General features: G+C 42.5%; 1 protein-coding gene across 1 annotated transcript; it reads left to right on the top strand.

The window, feature by feature from the left end:
• Positions 1 to 277: 277 nt before the first annotated feature.
• Positions 278 to 25,453, top strand: zmat3 (zinc finger, matrin-type 3). The gene is made up of 6 exons (XM_030434621.1): positions 278 to 818; positions 10,042 to 10,784; positions 10,867 to 11,007; positions 12,700 to 12,866; positions 13,808 to 13,911; positions 16,601 to 25,453. The coding sequence occupies exons 1-6, from the start codon at positions 695 to 697 to the stop codon at positions 16,807 to 16,809; spliced, it is 1,488 nt and encodes a 495-aa protein (XP_030290481.1). The 5' UTR covers positions 278 to 694; the 3' UTR covers positions 16,810 to 25,453.
• Positions 25,454 to 25,468: the final 15 nt, after the last annotated feature.

Genomic DNA, 25,468 nt, shown 5'->3' with positions numbered 1-25,468 from the left:
TATTTAAAGGAAATCAAGACAGATAGATAGATAGATAGATAGATAGATAGATAGATAGATAGATAGAATATCATCATCATCATCATCATAATCATCATAATCATCATCATCATCATCATCATCATCATCATCATCATCATCATTATCATCATCATATATCGGTAAATATTTGTATATAATTTGTCCATGCTCAATTCCTTTATAACTATAGTAAACTTGATATTTTCTTTGCCCATCTCTTTCTTCACATTTGCATGTCTCCGGCAGCCCGGCTGTTTTCCCCGCAGATCTCACACTCTTAAATAGGCGCTCGGGTGAAGTGAGCGTACCACAGAGGTGTAACATATTTATACAATGTGTCATTGCCACCCATGCAAATCAGCAGCGGTGGCATCGGAAATGGACCGTACCAACAGGGAGAGGGGTGCCAGGGGGAACCTCGGCACGATTAGCGTCTTGGAAAATGTAATTTCACGGATCAGAGCACCTCTGTCGACGTGTGCTGTGCAAACACAAACGCGACGTGTTCGCATGCTGTGGTTAAACACGTACAGTCGCTTCCTGTTTTTCGCTCTCTGCTGGAGATCACCCCCGCGGGGAAAGCCGCGGTGTCTGAGCGTATGGTAGCGACTGTCATCCTGCCTGACCGCCCGGTTTTTTGGAGAGAAGAAGTTGGCAGAGGGATGTGACTGCGATGATGGCGCTGCAGCTGAAGAACGGGGATGCAGCGTACTACCAGAGTGCAGAATACTGCAGAAATTACACTTCTCCGCCTGTCAGCTACGGTGACAGCAGCCATTATCTTGCCCGATTGCCAGGTAAGGAGAGGCTTGCCATGCAGGGTCTCCCCTCTGCTCTGCTCTGACTGTCAGCGGTCTTATGCGCTAAGGTGCAGGGATGGAGGAAAATCTAGCCGGAGACGTTTGCAGATTGCTCAGGGGAGGGTGGATGTTGAAGTAGGTTGCCCCGGTGCTGCTGTCATCATCATCATCCTCCTCATCCTCATCCTCATCATGTCATGTCGAGGGGTGCACCAGCCGTCGTTCTGCTCAGTTTATGGATGCTGCGATGCAAAAATCTGAGGTTGTCGAGATACTCCACTGGTCACTAGAGCTCTGCTTGTCATGCTCCTGGCAGACTCTTATGTCTGACTGTCACCTAGCCTCAATGCAGTCTTCACTTCCATCTGTCGAGTGTGTGACAGTCAATCAGGTGTAAATGAATGTATAGAAACTGAATCATCGCTGCTCCCTGAGCTCTGTAGCCTCTGCACGCCTGATCTGTAAAGCTGATGGTGGTTTGTGGCAATCACACTAAGTGTTTCTTTGTTGCACCTGCAAAAACGGGCTTTGCTGCTGGTTTCAGGGACTCGAGGCCGGCATGTGTCACCACGGTCATGTACAGCCACACAGATGAATCAGATGACACAGCCCTGAGGGCCGTCCAACTCTGCTGGTAATCTTCCTGCCATTAAACTGTCACGTCACTAAGCCATCTATCGTGCTGGAAATGCACAGACTGCCAAAAAAGTGTCAGATTGAAGTCAGTGGAAGTCATTGTAATTGATTGGGAGTCAAATTAAGACAGTGCAGGGCTGCAGCTAGCAATTATTTACATCGCTGATCAATCTGATGACTGTTTTTTTTTTTTGGTTTTTTTCTATGAATCGATTGGTTGTTTGGTTTATAAGGTTGTGGTGAAAAATGTAGATCCGAGCTCAAGATGTCGTCCTTAAATGTCTCGTTCTGTCCGAAGATATCCAGCTGACTGTCTTAGAGGAGGAAAGGAACCAGAAAATATCCACATTCAAAGCACTAGAACTATTTTTGGGGCCCCGCAGCATGAGGCAGTTTGTGAGCCACTATGAATACATATGAAAGGGTTTGCTCACATCATTTTCTAACGCGGTGGGCTTCGCTTGTACTTTATTTTTTCTCTCCTTGATGCTACTGTGACTTCCTTGCTCTGCAGCCACTGAACTAATTATGTAAAGTGTTTAGAGCTGCAACTAACAATTCTTTCCATTGTCGACTGTTTTCTTGATTGAGCGATGAGTTGGTCGTCCTTTAAGATGTCAGAAGAATTGTGAAAAATGTTGATGACTGTATCCCAAAGCCCGAGATGTCGTCCTCAAATGCCTCGTTTTATTTCCACAACCCAAAGATATTCAGCTTACTGTCACAGGAAGGGTGAAGAAACCAGAAAATATTCATGTTTAAGAAGCTGGAATCAGAGAATTGGACTTTTTTTCTTAGTGTCTCAAACAGATCAAATCAAATCAAAATCATTGGCGATAATGTCATAAAACAAACTGTACTTTCAGCCCAGATTAGGGCCCTGCAGGACAAAGCAGTTAGTGACTGACTGTCACCAGCAAAACGACTTGCTGTCACCGTTTTCTAAAAAGATCGGCTTTGCTGACTTTGTTTTTTCTCTTGTCGTTCTTCCCTCGCTGTTGATTATCTTTTCGGTCATTCGATGAGTTGTCTGGTCTATAAAACGTCTGAAAATGTTGAAAAATGTTGATCATTGTGCCCCAAACTTACCAGTTAATTGATTAGTCGTCGCAACACTGACATTTACTGAAACAGTATATTGAGTCAATGGGGAGCTTTTTGCTGACAGTTCTTCTAAACCAACAATCATTTAAGTCTGTCAAGAATCTTCAAATAGCAAACATTTGCTGGATTTAATTGATCAAAACTGATGCTTGCCTCGGCCAAAATAAACAGTTTGGGATTTTGGCAGTGGCGGTTCTAGACCAGTTTTAATAGGGGGGCCAGGTTGGGGCCGGCTTTTTTGTTAGGGGGCACATACAACCCGTAAAAAAGGATAAATCCCTCATTCAGACAAAGCAGTGTTTACAATTTCAACAATTTTGATTGGGTAGTAAACTGCTGAGACACTTCATTTCTGCCTTTCCCCTCAGAACAAAATCATTGCAAGAAATCTGTCATTGTATTACTGATGCAGACTCCCTGTCAGGGGGCCCACAGGGGGGTCCAGACTCAGAGTTACGGGGGCACTGGCCCCTGTTGGCCCCCCCCCAGAACCGCCCCTGGATTTTGGTGATGGCTTTTGTCAGTGTTTGTCTTCTTACACAGTCAATTATTAATTTGTTACTCAACAAGGCTAGATGTCTTGTGCTAGTTGTTTACTGATCAGTCTAGCAGCCGCAGCCTAATGCATAAACCAGGTGATAGCACTTTGCGACTATACACGAGAGCACAACTCAGTTTACTGTTTATTATCACGACGGCATTCAAGCCCTCGGTACTACTGGGATATAAAAGTGGAAGCTGGGATTTACTGTAATGGTACTGTAAGACCTATCTCGTCTTCGCTGCTTCCTCCGCTCGTCCAGTGCCCAGTGAAGCAGATGGAATAAGTGCAGGAGGCATGTGCTTCTCATTGCTCTATAATTGATGTGACACAACACAGTATGGCAAGAAAAAAACTCTGGAGAAAATGAACACTCGGCCTATTTAGAGATTCTCAGTGGAGGCCATGAGATGATCAGGCTCCAGGACAGGAGATTCTTTTTATTTTTTTATTTTTTTGTAGGATGGTTTCGAAGCCAGCAAACCAATAGAATCTAGAGTCGAGCTCAAAAACGGTTCCAAGTTACATTACGAGCATTTTTAGATAATCCTGAGTTGATTGTGTCCTCTCCAAAAACTCAAACGCAAACAACGTTTTTCTTGACTTTGCAGCAAGGTCCGCCGCTGTGAACATGCGTATGTGCTGCAGCTCTGTAGACGGCACTTTGTGGGCCTGGATCTGGGTCTCCGAGGAGGAGGAAGAAAGCGCCCTTGGCCTATCTAGCTCACATTAAGATTAGGGAAAGGTAACAGCCTGAAATCAAAGAGCAGACAACACAATTCGGCTTTCTTTCACCTCTGTCCTTGTCCAAAAAATCAGCACCAATCTCCTCTTTACTGTGTCAAGTGGTGCTTTTAAAAGCTGGCAGTCTGTTTCACTGTGATTCTTGTAGGGATTCACCAAGGATCTTGTTTTGCATCAGAGGCGAAATAGTGTTTCCTGCTACGTTATTGACTAAGAGCTATTTGTAATTGCCACACTTGTAGCTAATAATAAATATTTTTTTTGTAGCTGCTTCTGCTTCTCCTGGATAATGAGTGCAGTGTTGCTCTGCTGAATGCATTTTCTCTCCCCCTGCTAGGAAAAGCAAATGTGTTCACAAATGTGATGAGAAGAGCACAACCATTGGGCCCACTTTCCCCTCAGAGCCAGTCGGTCACTGCTCACATTGCATACCGTGATCATAATAGTCAAGGAGCATTGTCGTGATTTAGATTGTTAATCCCAAATCAATTAAGATCAACTTTTTTAAATCTAAATGAGAGGATGGACATAAACACTAGAAAAGATGGGTGCAGGTTTGAGACCTGATCTTATCGACATAAGGAGTGGAAGGAACGTCCGCTCTTTGTTAATTATTTCCTCATTGTTACCTTTATAGATATCCAAATATCTCACTTCAACATGTATGCAACTGAAAAAAGCCAAACTGCTGCAAACAGTTTTATATATGATGCAATCTCATTGTTTTCCTTTAACTCTACCTGTCTTGGTATAAATAGTTATGTCTCTTTCTTCATAGCTCTTGCTTCTCTCTTCTCTTGAAAATATAAAGAAATAGACTACGGATCAATCTCAATAAAAATCAGGTGGAGAGGCTATATTTTTGGAGCATGATGTGCTCTTGATAATTGTTTTAGACTATTACTCTTGTCTCTGTAAAGGTACCATTGTTTGCCTCTTTGATTGCTTATCTATTCAGTAACAGAGTTCTAAATGAATAAAGAAAAAAAGGACAGAAAATGAATTAGCTTTCGCTTTCAATCATTGACATTCTTGTAAAATTGTGACCTTGAATCAAAAGTCAGATAAAATCTTGGATTTAAAGAATCGTGACATTCTTAGTATAAAATAATAATAGTTTCATTGTATCTCTAAATAAAAATGCAGCAATGGTGAATACTTTTCGAGTTTTTCGAGGTCATTTACTCTGTCATCTCTAAAGTGATCTCACAGAGGGAGGAATTCACCTAACTGAAAATGCCAGCATATTCAAGGAGTCACTGGGAAATCATGCTGTTCAGAAACCCCCAAATAACTGTAAGGGTTCTGGCGTTTGACCATGTTTGAAAACTTTACTGTAATGATCAGAAGTGTGGGGCTTTCAGGCTGGAGTGTAGGGAAGGAGGTTCTGGAGGTTGAGCCTCACAAAACATGCTAAAATATATATAGAAAAGGGTTCTTTCTCACTGGGAGATAAAGACGAACTGTAGGCTCCTAGCTTCCGTATCCTCCTGACTACCAGTAGTTCCAATTTGTCCTCTGTGGAGGACATTTCTAAACCTGAATATCTCCCACCCACTTTATACTACTAAATTAACTCCTTTTGCTATCTACAGAGGACATTTAGGGCTTTTCAATGATACCAAATGTGAAGGGGTGGGGCTTTGGTACCTTTCTCTTCCTCATTTAGGAAAATGGCAAGCACATTTTATGGGAAGAGGAAAAGTAAGCACATAATACTTTTTATTGAGCAAATTTTGGCTTGAAATGTTGTTGGCATATTTTATATAAGTCTCTTAACAACACAATTAAACATTGTCTGAATTTTTTAACTGTATTTTAGCATAGTATTTAAGTGTTTAAAAATGTCCTCTGTAGTGGACATTTGTAGTTATTTCCTCCACTTTGTTCTGTTTTTTCAAATGAAAAGAAAGGGAGTCATTCTCAGAAGCACCTTGGTTGCCATCAAGGTTCAGTTTCACATGTATGGCATTCCAATGTCCACTGTAGTGGACTGTTACTAGAGGGTCGTAACATGGACATATGATATCGCAAAAATAAAACCTTTTTTTTTCAAAGAAAATGTTGTCAGTATTCTAATTACCTTACAAAGATTGGGGAATTAAACAAAAAAATGTGATTGGACAATATTTTTTTTCCTGGTAGTCAGGAGGTTAACAGTGTGACAGCTGTACAGTGAAATGCACATGTTGGGAAATATGTATGTTGGGAAAGTGTGTTCTCTGGCCTGATTAATGGATAATATCAAGTGAAGATGGTTGGTGGTCCTTTGAGCTTATAAATGCTGTGGTGAGGTTTCAGGACCGCGTGGCATGCGGTCTCAATCAGGGCTGAAGGGTTCTCATGAAGCCGTGGCTGATGAGACTGATGATCTGCTGTTTGTGGTTGGCAGATCTGGTGGTTGGTGGATCTGGTTGCGGATGGTGGTAATGTTGATTGTTGAGCATCGAGAATGCATCTGATTCAACAAACTACACTGAAAACATGACAAAGCACAATCTTCTTAAAATATGCCATATTGCAATAACTTTTTCACATTTGTTAACCTTCAAAATCCATTTTTGTCCAATGTCCGAAAAATGATGTGTGACTTCTGTCATTGAAATTTTCTTCAATGAAGCTTGAGGTCTGTTAAGAGTTGCAACAAATTAGTCGATTGGAAGCAAAATGAATCGCCAACTATTTTGACAATCAATTTCTACAACCCTTATGCCCCCTGTAGAGGAGCTGAACATGTCACGTTACACAACACTCCATAAAAGGACATGCTAATCATGTAACATCATAGTTATGCACTGAACGGGAAGAAGCTCAGCTTAAAGCACATCATAAGCACCTTTACCTAAACAAAAAGCAACTCAACCACCAAGCAAAATACAGAACTTATGCCATGTAAAAGCTGAGACTACAGATTCCCGAAACACAGTTGTATGTAGATGGAATGAATACCTATTCAGGGAAGTTTAAGACGTTTTGCAGAGGGTTTGCTGGCTGAAACTTGGCGAAGCTGTAATAGAAAAGATGGTGCCGAAATGTGCTAAAAATGTCCCATTTGGAGATTCAGCCTGAATATAGTATCACCACTAAAATCACCAACATGTTGTGCTGTTGTCCTCTAGAGGTTTTTGATTCACTCTAAAAATGAAATATTTTGCTAGGGCGGAAATAAAATATTTTATTTATGGGTTCCAACTTCATTTAACTCTGCCCCAGCGAGATCTATACGGGTCAGTCCCGTCATTTATCAAGCAAAAATAACAAAGGTTTGCTTCAGGAATGTGAGGATTTGCTGCTTTTCTTTGTCATGTGTGACTGTTAATGAAGAGTCTTAGTTTTTGGACTGCTGGTTGGACAAAAGAAGCAATTTCAAGACCTCATTTTGAGCTCTAAGAAATTGTGTTTTGACATTCTTAAAGACTAAACTATTAATCAATTATTTGTACAAAAATAATCAGCAGATGAATCGATGGTAGGACTGATGGCTAGTTGTAGGCCTAGAGAGAGCTGCTTTTCTTCAACTGTCCACTCACAACGGCCAAGATTAACCCACTTCCTCTGCCGTTCAATACAAGTGAATCACAGTTGCTGCTCCGGATGCTCTGAAAAACAGCAAATGTACAAGCGTTTGTGCGCAGGATGTGACACTCACAACTCTCACAAAGTCACTGACGAGTGACACTGATATTTACTTGTACGCGACGGCTGCCTGATATGACTTTATTAATCTAGAAGCAAGTCGCCCAGGTCTGCTCCACAGTCCTCCACAGTCTCGTCTTGCAGTCGACAGCACTGCGGTAAGGTCAGTCTCTTGTCCAGCATACCTTTCTCCTGATGTCAGCCCGGCCAGGTGACACCCGGGCAGCGAGACAGACGAGACAGACAGACTGACAGACTGACAGCGAGCAGCAGTTGGAAACACAAACACTCCAAGGTTATTTTGGGTCCATGAATCACTGCCATCGGGCGTCCAATTGGATTCCAGATAAAAGCTTCCAGCACAGCGAGTTTTGACACAGCTGTTGGCCTATTAGTGACCTGACAATATACGTAGTTACAAACACACACACAATGGAGCGTTAGAGCAGCCCAAACGTAAGCAGCAATGTTCTATTAAAATAAAACATTTTATCCGTATTCAGCCATGCCATGCACGTACACACACGCACACACACACACACACAGTCACTCTCCAGGCTGGAATCTCTCCTGATCAGGGAAGCTTTAGGATTTTATTGTTACTGCCTCTGTGTGTGCACATGTATGGCTATGTGACGGCCTGTACGCATGACTGCGGGCGCTGCAGGCTTGGCCTGATCTTTATGATGCCCACTGGAGTGTGAAGCTCCTCTGTCCGAGAGTGTGTTTCTTTTCGCCCATCTCTATACATCGCTCCTGCCACAGGGCCCCGAGAAATACATGCAGTCTTTTACTGTCACTGTTCATCGCTCACTGGAGTTCCATTTATAACGTTAGGCAACATCTGCTCGTCAGTGGTCTAATCCAATACAAATCATATTTATCTTTGCCACGGGATGTGATATTTTGCTTACAGTATGTTTGTTTCCGTCTCTCAGTCAGCAGGATATCTAACAGGCAGATTTCTCAGTAATGTGGGCATGGCTTCTGGTGCACGTTTGTTTTTATCTAAGACATTGACTTCAACTTCATTTTTCTGGATAACTTGCTTCAGGACAAACCTACCAGAAGAGGTCATACCCATGTCTGCCTCAATGGATCAACACAAAATTTGGTGCATAGCAATTTTATGATTTGATACATTCTCCAGGGTGCAGTTTGATGCAGACTAAGATAATGATTCAGAATAAGATGCTAGCCGTCGTAGTTCTGGTTGCAGCGGTGTAACAGTTTGAAGGTGTACTGTGGTGTGAAAATACTGACAGTTAGCCTACAGTGTACATTAGCTTATCTATAGTATTGAATTCTACCATATTTATGTCACCGGCTTAGATCTGGGGCTTGTCCCCGGGCGCTGTGTGTCTGCACAGCCTAGTGTCTGCTCTTCCGGGATGTGTTAAATGCAGAGAACCTGTTTCACTACGTTGTACATTATATGTGATAAAAAAAAAAAAATGTGTTCTTCTTAACAATAATAGTAATGTAATACCATATATGGTGATATTTTCTCAGATGGGTATCGTGACATGACATGATACTGTTGCAACTCTGCTGCCTCTGGTGGAGAGGAAAAGTCAGGGGATCATTTGGAAAATGTATCTGGGAGCGATGTATGTCTGTGCCAATGTGAAGTGAAGAGAAAAATTTGATGAGCAGGTGGCACTAGATGTAAAGATATCAATCCATCCTCTGTAGAGCATAAATGACATGAATTTCACGACAATCCATCCAATAGTTTTATGGGATTTCTCAATCTGGACAGACCAACCGACCAGCTAAAAACCTCTAAATACATGTTTTTGCATTCACTCTCTGAACAATTTCAGTTTTCCTTGGTGTTCATACATGTTTTAAAGCCATTAAGTCCTTGACGATATATAAAGAAATTCTGCATTAAATATCAAAGAAGAACTAGACCTTTGTTGTATATTTTGTTGACTTGTGAACTTGCACTATCCCAAATATTTCCAACAATATTCAAACTAGAGAAATCCACAAGTTTACTCAATGCAGTGTTGTGTTTCAAGTGGTCACCAGTCGCTATGCTTCCAGGATAGGGGAAGTCGGCAAACGAGACTAAACACAACACACATTATCTTGTCACATCAGATCACCACAAAGTGATCGTTTGTGCAGTTTATCTGCCCCAAACAGCCAGATTACATCACTCTGCATTAGCCATTATCTAACATTAGCAAGCAACGTCACGCACCAATTCAGCTCTCATCAGAGACTCCTGTTCTCTCTCGGCGTTCTGTAACGGTGCTGCTGCAGTCAGGTTGATAAACAGGAGTGAAGATACATTTATTTTTTAATCCTAAAAGTTAGCCTGCTAGAAGTTAAATATTGTACATTTTAAGCAATTAATGGCATGCAATATAAAGTAAGAGAGTACAACTGAGCAAATGCTGAAATAACGTGAATGGTACTTCATTCGTGTGTTATTGCTGCCTTGGATCACTGGATCAACAGTGACTTCCTTGTCATGGTTATTACATTTACTTGTAGAAATGTCTTTGATTTGTAATATTAAGTGTGTTATGTCTCTGATGTCAACAGGCCCAGAGACCATGTTGAAGCCTCCTCTGAGTCTCTTCAGTCACCCCCAGCAGCCTTTCCAACACATGGACACTCTGCACCAGCTGGGACCTCCACCAATGGCGCCTACGCAGCCTCTTGGCCCACCACCCATCACCCCTGCTCAGGCAATTGGACCTCCAACAATGGTTCCGGCCCAGACATTAGGGCCCCCTCCCATAACTGCAGCTCACACGTTAAGGCCTCCCCCCATTACCCCACCACACCGCTTAGGCCCCCCTCCAATGGCTCCAGCTCAGGCACTGAGGCTTCCGCCGATGGCACACACCTTGGGGCCCCCACCTATAGATCACACACAAGCAATAGTGCCTCCAACCATGGACCTCACGCAACCGTTGGGGCCTCCACCTCTGAATCCTGCACACGCGCTCGTGCCCCCGCCTGTGGTGGCGCCCAGAGCCGGCCAGTTCCCCCTCCCTCCAAGCCCCCTGTCCTCCCCTCCACCTCCGAGCCCAGACCTTTCACAGATGCCTCCAAGGCCACCAGGACCGGCTCTAATCCCCGCCCCGGTGTCCGGCATCATCCCCAGTCCTCTCCTGGGTCAGCCAGCCCCGGTCAGCGAGCAGCCCCAGGATGAGGGGTCCCCGCTGGGTACAGAAGAGCAGGAGGACTCTCTGGGGCTGGGGGAACTGTGTAAACCACTGTACTGTAAACTGTGCAACGTTACGCTCAACTCCGCCCAGCAGGCACAGGCTCACTACCAAGTCAGTTACATACACAATCATGCTTGTAGAAAACATATAAAACATTAATGATAAACAAAGGTTGATTTCCCTGTCTGTTTAGGGGAAGAACCACAGCAAAAAGTTAAGAAATTTCTACGCTGGAAGTCAACAGCCTCCAGCCATCAGGATCCCAGAAGTCCTCGAGGCAGCTGGCCAGACAGCCCTCATCTCAGGATCCAGCGACGGTGACGCAAGCAAGCAGGTCAGATCCAAACTTAGCAGCTCAGCACCAACCTACCTAAATGATACAGTTTTAGTTGAGTAGGTGGGTGTACTGCTGCCGAAATGGCCAATCTGCTGAGAGAGGTCATTTCCCTGTGAGGAGGCGGTGGGGAACTGCAGAGTCACGCTGTTTCATTCGAACACTGGAAACCCACATCATCCACTCACCACTGAACAATTTACTGTCTCCTCACTTTGTAGCAGCAGTTTAAAAGGGAAATATGTATTCCTCTGACTCAAATGTGTTTTACTCAGTGTTACCAAGAGTCACAGTATAGGCTGATAAAACCACAGTGGAGCTGCAGCTAACATTTGTTTGTTGCTGATAAATCTGATCGTTATTTTCATGATCATTTGACACTAATTTTGTCTTAAAATGTCGAGTCAAAATTGTAAAAAATTGCTCAGCAAAATTACCCAGAGCCCACAGTGATGACTTAAAATGCTTTGTTTCGTCCAAACAACAGTCTAAAAACAAAAGACTCTTCATTTACTATCAGAAATGACAAAGTAAATATTCATATACTGACATTTAGGAAGCTGGAACTCATTGATGGACTCAGAGTGTTTGAGGGGAAGGGCCAAAAAAATAAAAAAAGGCACTAGAGCGAGAAAGAGAGGGTGCTGGAACCAATTCATTTTTGTTCTTTATTTAAAAAAGACTAGGATGATAAATCCTTTATCAAAATAGTTGGCCACTCATTTTCAAACATTTCACTAATGGGTAAATCGACTCATTTTTGCAGTTATATAAACCTAATTCTCTACAACTGAACGTGGCTTATTAAGATCGGAAGCTCAATGAGAAAGGGACAAGACAAATTATCCAATTAGGGAGAGGATATCTGATTACTGTTAAGAATGTAATTGAATTAAACTGTTGAAGATGATACATTTTATTGTAAAGCCGCACTTTCTCAAAACAGTGGCTGTAATCTATATTTGTACCACTAAAATGGCGATGTGAGAAAAAAAATCAAGGGCTTATTGTTTCATTGTCTGCCCCACCTACTATTTTAGTATCTCCCAACAGTTCCACTCTTATAGTGTCATTTTCAGCCATAAGATGCAGCCGTTTCAATGAAAAGGCTCTATAAAGCAGCTGTACACTAAAATCCGAGCTAAAAGACAGTGGATAAAGGACTAAAACTTGCCCGGCGGCCTGAGGCATAACTCCAAATCGATCTTAATGTTATTCTATAACTGCTGAATGTTTAAATAAGCAACTGTTGTCACCTAATCAATTTGTTTCTGCTGCCAACAGGTGGCCAAAAAAATTAGTCGTAGGTTTCAGGATTCACCATGCTGTTGAAGCGCTACTTTTATGTTTTCGTTGCTGTCATTGTTGTTCACCTTGGAAAAAATATAGAATATAAATAAATAGCAATTTTTTGCCAAAATTATAAAATGCACATTAAAAAGTTTTGTGTTACATGTACCTGCCTAGCTCAACTAATATCCTTAAAAGTGTAGAATATTTTGGAAGTTTGCAAATGTATGTGATCTATGTCATAACTTAATAACTTTCATCTGTGTATATTTTACCAGTTAAAAATGTTTGGTAAGTTGTGGAATAAATTCTTTAGCTCCTCCCACCGGACCTAAAAACATGTTTTCCCGCTCTTGACTCCTCTCACCACAAACACTGCATGGCTTTGTGTTGTCTCTGCAGGCATTGTTTAAGGGGGTGACTCGGGTCATCCTGGCCACAGAGAATGATTATTGTAAGCTGTGTGACGCCTCCTTCAGTTCACTGGCAGTCGCACAGGCCCACTACCAGGGCAAGAACCATGCCAAGAAGCTACGGCTCGCCGAGGCCCAACAGAACTCCATTAACATGTAAGTGTACGTATACAGAGCTCTGGTGTGTATTCGGCTTTGTGTGAGCTCAGCGTTTGTTTTGCAGATATCATGGAAGCTACAGCTGAAGCCAGGATTGATTGAGATTTCCTAAATGCACCAAAGCAGCCTTGAAAATATGGTGTGTGTTTTGAGTGCAGCCATTTTCATTAAAGGAACAGTTCACCCAAAAATAACCAATTCAGTCATTATCTACTCGTCCCCTTGCTGATGGAGTTTTGCAGTCAACAAAACATTTCTGGAGTTTCACAGCAAAAACAGCGTCGCAGCATTCTCCTCAACAACTAACAACTGAGTTCAACTGCGCATCAAGGGTGTAAATAACATCTTCTCAAATCAATTTTAAGATCTCATGACTAGGATCAGACCCTATGGAGACATTTTGCATATTTTTTTGCTTCACCTTCTTCGTTTTTTTTAACATTTTAAAACAAGTCCCCTGCTATTTCAGTTGTTTAGGAGAATGGTTCAAAGATTCAAAGGTTTTATTTATCACATGCAGTTATACAGTACAGCAGTACAGCAGCAGTGAAATGAAATTGCAACCACTCTGTCGACTGTGCAAAAAAAAAAAAAAATTGTGCAACCAGAAAATACATTTAAATGAGAAAATAAAACTGAATGCTGCAACACAGTTTTGCTGTGAAGCTTCAGAAATGTATTGTGGACTACCACACTTCACCAGACACTCATGGGCATGGGCATGAGTAGATACAGACTGAACTGAAGTTACCCAGAAAACTGGTTGGGTTCACTTCTGTTTTGCACAAAAAAAATGACCAAACTCAACACTAGATGATTTTGACGTGACGGTTTCTGACGTGGCCGAGCTAAACTTGTTGAAAACTGATTTTTTTTTTTTTTCTCACCATTCAGAATGTGTGAAAGTGATTTTCGCTCTGGCTCTCCGCCTGTTTCAGGGAGAGCAGCAGTGAGGCAACCCCAAGAAGAAACAGGAAAGATGGCAGTGAGTACAGATTGGTGAAAAACCGCCGCAGCCCGCAGGTTCCTGCCTCCATGCCAGGTGAGACATTTGAAAATTAAGAAGTAGGAGGCTCAGAAACACTGAAACACTCAGTGATGTAGACCTAGATGCACATTCCTGCTTCATTAGGAACTGTTTGAAAGTCCAGTGTGTAGGATGTAAGGGGGATTGAATGGGATCTATTGCAGAAATGTAGTATAATATTTATTTTCTATATTCATATTTATGTTTTCATGAGTGTAAAATCACCTGAAACCTAGATGTGTTGTGTTTTCGTTACCTTAGAATGAGCTTTTTATATCTACAGAGGGAGCAGGTCCTCCTCCATTCCATCCGTCATGTTTCTGAAGTAGCCCGGTGCGGACTTACCAAACACCTTTCATGCTTTACGAACAGCTATGCTAACAAGCTACTTCTAACTCAATCATTACATATTCAAGATTCAAGATTAATTTAATCGTCAATAATAATGCAACAGAAGATTGGTCAATGGAATTTCTGTTTGTGATTCTTAGACTACATACACACACAAAAATAAATATTCAGGAGTCTCACAGCCTGAGGAAAGAATCTGCTCTGTAGTGTGATTACACACTCCAGTACTTCCTTTAACCTGGAAGTGTCTACAGAACTTGATAGTCCACGTTGCAACTGTGCAGCACAGACATTTGTCCTATAAGGCTCAGAATATTTTCCCCTCATATAATGCGATGTGATCCATAACTTCCTCCGCACATACGGTATGTGCAGTATATTTACTGTGAGGTCAGTTTTTCCTGTCGAGATTGCAACTATGATCTCCAGTAGCTGACTGAGCTGTAGCGCACTCCCTGGGGCAGGGAAAAACAAAATCATATTTCTTCCATCCACTTGTGTTAGAATATATCACTGGAATAAACTGCTGCCGCTGGATAAACAGACATGGCGAACACTCGAAAACTGTAAACATTGTCCTCCCAAGACGAGGCTTTTTTACGGTAACCTGACAAAGTCGGCTTTTTATTTGACGTATCATTTGCTTGTTTAAGCTCACCCTGCCAAGGACACAGTAACTGTGTTCGTCGACACTGCGCACAAAATCTAAGAAATCATTTTGTAAATGTTTGATCTTTTCACCGAAAGTGCCTCATTTGATTTTGTTTTCTATGCTTTTTTCGGAGCGCCTACATATCCACCTCCTTTGATGTTTTGGAAATCAGGCACAAAGCTTCAGCACTGTGTCACCGAGGGAGAGACAGTTGCGCAGATTGGACCACGTTTTAGTCTTTTGTAAGGGCTCAGCTGATAACATTATTGGCTCAAAGCGGATCTTAACTTCGCCGTGTTTTCTGTGCATTTGTGTGAGTGTTTGCCTTCGCCTCTGTGAGCTTGTGTGTGTGTGTGTGTGTGTGTGTGTGTGTGTGTGTGAAAACAGATCCAGACACGGTAACGTCAGACTTTCTGCTGACGTCAAACAACTATCTCTTTCTTGCAGTCTTTCCCCATGTCTCTATCTTTCCACGGACAAAAAACAGTAACACCTCAGCTCCAGTTAAAGCAGGATAAATCACACAGTGGAGCCAATTCTCTTCCTGCCTCACTCTCTCTTTTTCATCCACTCTCTCTCTCACACACACACCAAACGTTGTGCTGATTTAATCAGTTTTCTTGATGGACAAACCCCAGAATAGCTGCACTCTCTCCTGCGGTTGCCTTCTCGCTGTCTTTTATCTCTTTCTCTATCTCCTTCTCGTTTTTCTGCTGTGTTAACACACACACACACACACACATGCACGCACACACAAGCGTTTCTCTTTTTCAGATGATCCACCTAGCTGTAATCCCAGATGACTAAGAGTCTAATGCCCTGCTAACGCTTGTGTGCGGATGAGGACATGGCGATTAATCCAATAGGCGTTGAGATAGTTCAGCTACTAGTGAGGCTGACACTGAGCGGCTGACGGACCAACATCATTGCCCTCCGTACGGTCATGCTGGCGGTTTGGTAGCCGAGGGTTCAAGCCCGACCTGTGGCCTTCAGCTGCATGTCGCCCCCTCTCTCTTTCTCTCATCCCATTTCCTGTCTCTCTTAAGCTGTTGTATCAAAGAGAGTCAAGAAAAAAGGCAAAAAAATAATAGCAAAAAAAAAATGTGCTGCTTTTAAATTGAGTATGTGTGGAACTGATAGCCTGACAAAACGACCAACTTTAAGTTCTGGAAAAATCCGATTTTTCACTTTTTAATTTTTCTGACATTTCACTGACTAAACGTCTTGTGAATTAACCAAAAGAAAGATAGATTATTGTTTATAAAAAAACACTAATTAGTTGCAGCCCTGAAATCTTAATAATCTTTGCCAACCACTGGTTCTACATTAAAGTACAGTATCTCTCCAGCCGCGGGCAGACGCTTCACTGGACAGTTTGGCTGGAAGCAGTAAACAGGATATAGTGCAGTTCCTGAAGGGGACACAAAAGATGCCTCCAAAAGTGCTGTCATATCAGATGTATGCTACAAAACATGTCAGACATGTTGTGCTTAAACCTAACCGTCTTTGTTGTGCTTAAACCTAACCCTCTTTGATAAGAGGAAAAAAGTTTTTTTTGTTTTGACCAAACTTTTTTTTCCCAGGATAGGGGCTCCAGACTGCCTATGCCCCCAGCTGTCATGACGGATAAATCTGGCACGAATCAGCTACAGTTTACTTTTTATGTCCCGCCTGTCATCTCTCCTCTCTTTCTCCCTCCAGGGCCGTACTACAACCCCAGACCGAGGCAGCGCATCCCCAGGGACTTGGCCATGTGCGTGACTCCCAGCGGACAGTTCTACTGCTCCATGTGCAACTGTGGAGCCGAACAGGAGACGGACTTCAGGCAGCATCTGGAGAGCAAGCAGCACAAAGCTAAAGTGTCGGAGTTAAGATACCGCCACGAGATGGAGAACCTCGGCTACAGCTAAGAGACGCAAGAGGGGAGGGGGAGCGCAGAGGGAGATTAGAGCGGGGCAGAATAGGTGGAGGGACGGTAAGAGACCAAAGTGCAGGAAAGCAAATTCTGCCTCGTGTTTGAAGGGCATATGTAGTGAAGGGATTAGCCTCGGTGGCCCTTAAGATCTTGTTGCAATTCATTTGATATGTGGCTCAAACACTTAAATCCTCGTGTTTGACATAATGCTCTACCACATGAAGCCATAATTGGATTTGATGGATTTATTTGATCTGGGTGTTACTCTCTTAAATTCGGAGAACGGAAACTGTGCATTAGGAAAAAAAAAGGTGGATTTGCGATGTTGCCTTCTGGTCTCGAGTCCTAAGAAGCATTTTGGACCCGCCACCTTTTGTTTTACCGTTTCTGTTTTCTGTGACTTTCCTCCAAGACTTTGGGTGGGTTGCCTTCTGACTAAGGACACAGGCAGACGCAAATGAATTGCAAGGAAGTCTTGAGCTTGTTCAGGCTACATGGAGAGAGTCAAAATGTGTACGACATGCCGAGGGTTAAGAGAGGACGTGAAATGTGGGAAACAGAGAGAAGCTGTTTTGAAGAAGGGGGTGGAGACAAACAGCTGAGGTCAGAACGAGTCCCATCCTCGGGAACACAATCATCTCCGGGGACAAGACTGAGACTCGTTTTTCAGTTCTTGTGTGTGAATCAGCCCCACAGGTATTTTCTACCGGCCCAACAGCAGGGACTCCGGGGCCACCTAGTGACCATAAAGCCACACAAGGCTCAAATGTAACATCTTTATAACCTGATACAGGTGATTAAATCCAAAGCACTGTCGCTCATTTTAAAAAACAAAGCACAACAAACAACAGTAGAAGCAGCCTTAGCTGACCTCTTAGTGGTCCTTTGGTGTGTATGAAGCTGAAGGTTACACCCTGTCTGTGCCTTTAGTGAGGATTAGGCTGAAGAGTAAGCTTTGGCTGGCCATTTTGGTGGAAACCAATCCACAGTACTGAATGGGTTTTTTCTTTATTCTCTCATCATCTCCCTTCAAATATTATGTAAATATTCTCAGATTACATTATAGATAGTACATAGAGTACATGAACACTGTTGATCCTTTGGTTCGTGTTAGCCTAGCATATATTGTAAATACTCATAATCTATTTAATAATTATCAGGAATCTTGTATAGAGTGCGCACTGACTGAATGTTTTCCCATCAGCACTGTATGTTTGTGTGCCGATTTTACTCACAGGCCTTCCGTACCGTCTCGGGCGATGATGCACTTGTTCAGTGGTAAAGTAACTCTACCGTTCGTCTGTAGTGTAAAGATGCTCGGCCTCATTCAGACCAAATCAGGCGTGGCGGCGATGAGCTGTAGGGTTGGTGCGTGGGAACGCCACTCCATGGCTTGCTTGTGTGACGCAGAGCCTTTGAGTAGAGAGAGTCACGTCTTCTCCGTTTACTCCGTTTTTTTCTCACAGCAATCGGCGTACAGTGGAGTCTGTCAATAGCTGCAGGAAATTAGCCACTAATACTAACAGCGCAATACATTCTCAGCAGAAGGGCATTAATGCATTTATTGACTACTAATTACTACCAAATATTGCTATTCTGTCTCTATATTCACCTGTTCCAATTGCCTGCCAAAGACGTCCTTGTAACTTTCTGAGGTCTGCGTTAATCACGTGACGATCAGGAGTTTGAACTTCCGTCGTCGCAGCTCTCTCTTCTCATGGGCTCTGTTGTAACAACATGACTTGAATTGTCCAAGGGTCTCTTTAAAAACGCTCGGTTTTGTCACCACAAACATGACTGGAGATGTCCCGACTTCCTGTAAAAACGACCTGGTCTTGGTCGCAACAAAGCAACTTCAAATGTCCAGCAGTTCTCCTTAAAAAACGCCTGGTTTTGTTGCCACAAACGGCTGGAGATGGCCCTGGCTCTCAGTTTGGGTCACAGCAAAGACGGCTGGATGTTGTCCCGACTTACGGAATATCCTGTAGTGTCACGCAACAAATGTCGAAACGCCGCTCTCCCTCGCTTCACAGAATTCAAACGCTTTTTCTGCATCAACTTTTTCGCCGCAGCCACGACGCCTGATTCTGTCTGAAATGGCCCTTAGTCATCGTTTTGACTGTGCTGGAGGACCGTGTCCCTCTTTTTGAGGCGGTGTGCGGGCTTTCTTTTGATAACACAACCGAACTGGCACCGTTAGGAAGAAATCAGCTAAACTCACAGTGATGCGTGCGGCCTGAAAGCATTTAACTCCAAACTTCTAATTAGTTTGCAAATGGCTCGTGAACGTGTGCAGAGCTCGTATGTGCAGAGCTCGATGTTTCTGCTTGTAAGACATATCCTTTAATACTCCCAGTCAGTCTTGATTCCCAGAGGGAACATAACCAGGTTTTTACTGCGGCGTGAAGCAGCTGCAGTGCAGTGACGTGGATTTTATCTGGATTTGCAGACAGATTTTTTTGTTCTTGTTGTTGTTTTGGTCATCTATTTTTTTTTTTTTTTACCCTATATGACCCAGGTCCAGCTGTTTTTCAGTGTTTAGCCCATCCTGAAAAGATCAGTTACGTAACTGGAATCAAATTGGATTTTCTGTTACGGTTTATCTGATTTTCTGTCACGGATCAGTGGTGCTGAGCCAAGCACAGTGCAGGAACAAGGCATTTTAAATGCTAAAAGTGTGTACTGTGCCTTTAATGTTGGCCATGAAGACAGCAGCAGGGTCAAAGAGTCTGATTTTTTTTTATCGTTTGAAACACATAAGTCTTTTTTTACAAAGCTATTTAAGGATTATTGTTTCTTTAATCCTATGAATAGAAAAAGAATTTGGATTTAATAATCATTTCATGTAGCAGTTAAAAGCAGATTGTCAGACGTCTACATGTTCACCTATACAGTATAGATAAGATTAGAGTAGATCTGTAGTTCAAAAGAGAAGAAGAAAACGTCCTGTTTATCTTTTCATTTGCATTTCCAACTTTTCCACACACGCGCGCGCACACACACGCACATGTAATTCAATGAGTGGAGGGCCTGATCGAGTCACGTAATGAGGTGCCATATAAAGCGAAAATGAAAGCAGCATTCTGGCTTGTTTTGGGTGTTGTCAGCTGTGGGGAGAGGCAGCTGTTCACATCTTACATTTGTCTCTCGAGCACAAGCACGCACCTGATCACACACGAGGACACTCAGGAGAAAAAGCACTGTGAGGACAGAGTACTGTAGCGTTTAGGGATTTAAACATGCCGGAGAGAGGGAGAGAGACAGACAGATAGACAGACAGACAGATTGCCAAACGCAACACAAAAAAATAAAATGCTTTATGAGCCCACCGTGCCGTATGGTTTCATCAAAATGGAAACAAAGGGGAGCTGATGAAGGCAGAGCTGGAACCAAAGCAGTAGGTGAGACACAGCTCGTCGACAGGTTCTTCACATTAGACGGAGCTGCAGTCTGTTAATAGCACTCCTCCTCCTCCTCCTCCTCCTCCTCCTCCTCCTCCTCCTCCTCGAAATAACACGCTTTGTATTACATGAAAGCATGGATACCTTTTATTATGTTGACAGGCTCCTGGATTCAAAATGAGAGTCACACTCGAGTGCAGCTAATGAACACCTTCAGCAAATGCATTAAAAAAATATTCTGCAAAGGAATGGAGGAAAAAGAGGAGATTGTATGAGAGTATCAGGCTCCATGACGGTCCGGACGCTGTCCGAGCATCATCTTTAAGATAAGATGATAGTGTAGAAATCTTTATCGTGTCTGTTTAGGCATATCTTTGGACTACAACATGTTTTGGCTTGGGCCCCCCTTAAAATGTGGCAGTATCTACACGAGACCCCTCCTGACAACCAAAGACTTCATTTCTTGTTATCCCCAGAGGCCCAAAAGTCCAAAGATTTACAGCATGCCGGTTGGATTTTGTAGTAGCTTAGCTGATAGATTGAAAACTTGTTAAAGAGTTTGCTCAACTTAAATACAACCACACATTTTTTTGCCAATCTTGCTGAACTCCTGTGTCAAAACCTAATTTTATGACTGTTTAAGACCTTCATTTTTTAGTTTCTGTTGTGCTCAGATGTTGCACATTCCTACATAGTTTTATTAACTACGACATTGAACACCTGGCCTAATGCATGCATTTGTTGTCAGATGTGCAGCACTGCTGCAACAATGACCCTTCTTTGTGAAGATTAGATTTTTTTACACTGAGCCAAACAACGGCAGAATGAAGCCGCCCCAGTATTTGGTTTTTGATAGCATGGTGGTGGCTAATTTCATCTGCCTTAAAGAGAAGGAGCTCCTTGACCTCGTTGTCCCCCCACTGTGCAGACAGTTTTGGTTTCTTTTCTCCTTCTTTCAGTTAGCTGCTAACTTTAAATCTCCTAGTTGTTGGTAGCATACATAAAACAGTGTCAGAGTGTTGTCCCTTGTCCCATCGTCCGCTCCCGATAGTCTAGCCTGTTTAAAAATGCTATCAATGCTATCTATTTTTGTATATCTCAACCGACCAATCATTTAGCTGCTATCAAACTCTAAAACTGTTCCCCTCTCGACGCCTCGTTGCGACCCTCCTCGACCCCATTCGCCGCAGTTCTTCATACCCTGATCTTCAGCCATTCTCTCCAAGCCTACGGTAGCATTTTTTTTCGACACGGCAGCATAAATCTGATGGAACGCCAGCTCGGGCGGAGGAACAGCAACGAGCCCCATACCGTCCTTGTACCTTGTACACTGAACAACAAGGCAGAATAATGCAGCAACGCTCCCGCCCTGGACAGGTTGTGTGAAAGGAGGCAGTAAAAAAGCAAAGAGCAGCCGAAGGGAAGAATTTGGGGATGCAGTGCAACAAAGGCCTGAGGCTCTATTGTAACCGTGTTGTGGTGATGTGGCAGGCATTGTAACCATTTGGCTGCCATGCCGCGTCCCAGGTGATCTCGTCTCTAGGCAATTATCGAAGGTACCGCGTAGAATCTGCTGATCACACTGTAATTAATGGGAAATTGGAGGCAACGGAATACACAATTTACCGTAGAGAGGGTGGGTGGGACGTGGGGGCCCAACAGGAAATGTTTGCTTCCTGGGGCTTCTTAAAAGGTAAGGTCAGCCATGCATGTGAAGAATTTGTCGAGGCACGATGACAAAGTGTCCAATATGTAAGAATACAAAAACAGAAATTTGACAACAGACTTTTCTGTCTTATCCTCTCAGTCACACACATTTATCTTTAACCTTCAGGTTTGGAACCACGGCTGAAAACCATAAAAGCATATTTCTCTGATTTTATGTGACGACTACAACTAACACAACACTGGTTGTAAATTAGTTTCTTTTCGGCACCACCCAGAGGCCGCAAGATGACTCATACAAGATTAAATTTACACTATTTATGTCAATTACCATTTCACCCAAAGCGTCTCAGTTCCTTTGAAAGAGATTCAAAGGAAACAACTCAAAAACAGACCATCTACTGGTATATTCACTGGATTCAACAACATCTTGAAACCAGCAGGCTCCAGTTGAAAAGAGGCTAAATAGCCTGAAATAAGAGAGAAAACACATTTGAAAGTTAATGGGCTAAAACAAGCCGAACCTCTGGTAAACTGCTCCGTTTCTAGGGGATCATTTATGGATGCTGCGAAACACAATTCTGCATTTAAGGAGGGTGCACAAATGTTTTAAGCCATCCAAAGCCAACACAATCCAGAAACCACTGTGGTAAATAAAGACATCTACATACAAACGGCCATTTACTGTTAACAGGTTTGATATTTTGAGACTTTTATTTGCTCTGTGTTCACTGAAACTCATTAGATTGCATTAACGCTTATTAAAAAGGACTGTTTAGTCGTTTGGTCTGATAATATGTTCAAATAGCCGGGGTACTGTTTCTGTTTGTTTACTTGTTAGAGACTATAATATACTGATAATTATTGGTTTCACTGCTGTTATCTGAGTTCAGATGTGTTTCAGCACTTACATGCTTTAATGACAGAGAAGTGTTACATATTTATTGCGCCATATAAATTGTATCTGGTTTAATTTGTGCATGAGCGAAGTCATATTTTTTAAAAAAAAGAACTGCTGAGATTTTTGTTCAAGAGTGGAAATGGAAGTGTCTGAAGGCTGAAGGGGCGACGGAAAGGGTCATGATTTTGCACTGAATATAAAACTACACTGGTGTTTAAAAAGGAAATGATGCTACTGTATGCTGTTTAGTTTCGAGTGAAGACTTTGCTACCATTGTCATTCTTTGCAACAATTTGTATCCTAATGTTTACAAGGTGAGAAGTTGAAGCTGTAATGGATGTGTATCATATTTGTAATTCTGTGTGTTTATCATGTGTTGCACTGTTGGACTGATCGGACCAGGGTAGATTGAGGGTAGAACACTGGGAGGTTAAGAACAAAAACACTAGAACCTGGGAACGTAGTTTGGGCACAAATGGATATACTGAAAGATATTCATCCCCGAACAAAGAGGTCATGGAGCTTTGCTCTAATTTTGTTTATTACTGTAGAGCTGTAAAAGTTTGCATCCAAACACAGCTGGTCTTTAGTTTACAGTGAAAAATAGGTACTATTTTTTACTATATCACTTCTCTGTTTATCCGACAGGCAAACTGTTACGGTGAAAAGTGGTATTAAGTAACCACCAAACAGGGAAATGAGTCCGTGGTTTCATCACATCTCCACAACAGTAAGAATTGATGAAGATTTTCGGAAGAACAAAGAAGTGATTTCAATTTTCTCCAGCCATCATACCACCTGGATGATTTAGGCCAACCTTCACATACATTGCAATTAGAGTCAAAATGTATTTTGTTTTATCGCAGGATTTGAGACGATTAATTACAGAAGGCACAGTTTTGGTGTAATTTGCTTTTCACTTTCTTGGCTGGGAGTTAGGTGAGAAGAACTTCCATTGCCGTGTCTGTGCGTTGTACAGATGGGCAGGGAGGTGGTGATTAGTGTAGCTTAGTATAAAGACTAAAAACAGGGGGAAACAGCTAGTCTGGCACTTTTCAAAGTCCGAAAAATCAGCCTTATGGATGAACACGTATCTCAGTTTATCCGTCCGCTCAACACTTTTTTGGTAGCCACTGGTCTTAGTTTTGTGTTTGCCAAGGAATGGTAATGGCACATAACTCTCCTTGACATCTGGATAGCTGTGATGAGGATTTTTTTTTTTGGACATAGACATGAGAACCTTCTGGTTCTCAGAAAAAGAGGCCAGAAACACTAAAACAAGAAGAAGGAAAGCTAGACTTAAAGGCCACAGAGTGACAACTTTTTTATGTTGACAAATCTTTAAAAAAAAAAAAAAAAAAAAACATCTACAGAGCTTGTAGAAATGTGCAGAATAATCTCTTTTTATGATAAGTGTGAATCAATTATTTAAAAAATATTGTCGGATGATGCCGTGGTATCACGCGGTATCTATAGTCTGTCAGCTGTCAATGGCCTTGGTGGCTGTGTAAAAAACAACAGTAAAATGGCTTCTATAGTCTGTGCCCAGCACACTGTACTAGCCAGCTAGCGTTAGCAAAGTTAATGTTAGCCAGCATTAGCAACGTAACATTATTAGCTGGTGTTTGCAATGATAGTGTTAGCTAGCATTAGCAATGTTAACGTTTGCTAGCTAGCATTAGCAACGTCGCTTAGTACACCTAGTGTCAGACTGGAATAAACAACACCTTTTTCATTTGTTTGTACTTGGATTAAACAAATGAGCTACAATTTGTCAGTTGGTAAGATTTAAAGATGTTGCTAGGCAGATTTCAGGGAAAAACAACTAAACATTACCTTGAATTATCAACAGAATTTGAATAAATAACAGCTTTGACATTATTTTATCTATTTATTGTGTTGCAGAAACATCTATTGAAGTAAACATGCCAACCAGCTAGCCCCAGCCTGTCCTGGTCAACACTTCCCCCAATCTGCACTGCTAACTGAGCTAGCTAGCAAATGGCAGCTACAGTTAGCGGCAGTAAGCGGGTGCTCTTGTGATATGCCGCCCCCGATTTCTTTTTTTGTATGAATTTGACGGGTAGCTAATTCTTACATCGTGCACCTTTAACATTAGAGAGAGCTTGACCAGACGTTTTCCCCAGCTTCAAGTCTTTACGCTAAGCTAAGCTAAGCTAAGCTAAGCTAATCGCCCTCTGGCTCGATATAGATATGAGAGTGGTATCAATCTCCTCATCTAACTCTTTGACGGAAAGAGAACAACCGTACAGTATGTGCGTGCCTCCCCCACCTCAGCTTTACTGATTCTAATGTCACTTGGTCACGGAATAGTTGCCTCACGTAAACGCCCATGTATGCTGGTCTGAGAGACTGAGTCAGTCTTGTACACTGACAGAATTGAGGACCCCTCTCCTCTGTCAACTGTCAGGGGGCCCAAACCTCCTAGCAGCGCCCCTGCTGGACAGTATATTCTCCTGTACGCTCTGTGAAAACCTCAGCACACTTCCAGTGCCTCTGAACAATGTTGCCAATACACCACTAACTGACTGACTGACCGACTGGATGGATGCGACGACTGATGAACTGATTTCTGAGGCTGTGTGTGTGTGTGTGTGTGTGTGTGTAAGTATTTTCTGACAGATGAATAAACGTGCAGATGAAATTAATAACCGAGCTGAGTTGAT

This window comes from Sparus aurata, chromosome 11, assembly GCF_900880675.1.
Source record: "Sparus aurata chromosome 11, fSpaAur1.1, whole genome shotgun sequence".
In the NCBI taxonomy this organism is placed as follows: domain Eukaryota; kingdom Metazoa; phylum Chordata; class Actinopteri; order Spariformes; family Sparidae; genus Sparus; species Sparus aurata.
This window is presented reverse-complemented; position numbering and strand designations above follow the sequence as displayed.

What these genes read in the sequence shown, in the direction of transcription:
- zmat3 (XM_030434621.1), top strand. Translation starts at nt 695, where the DNA reads ATGATGGCGCTGCAGCTGAAGAACGGGGATGCAGCGTACTACCAGAGT. An exon ending in ACGGTGACGCAAGCAAGCAG is followed by an intron (nt 11,008 to 12,699) that starts GTCAGATCCAAA and finishes TTGTCTCTGCAG; the next exon opens with GCATTGTTTAAGGGGGTGAC. An exon ending in CAACAGAACTCCATTAACAT is followed by an intron (nt 12,867 to 13,807) that starts GTAAGTGTACGT and finishes CGCCTGTTTCAG; the next exon opens with GGAGAGCAGCAGTGAGGCAA.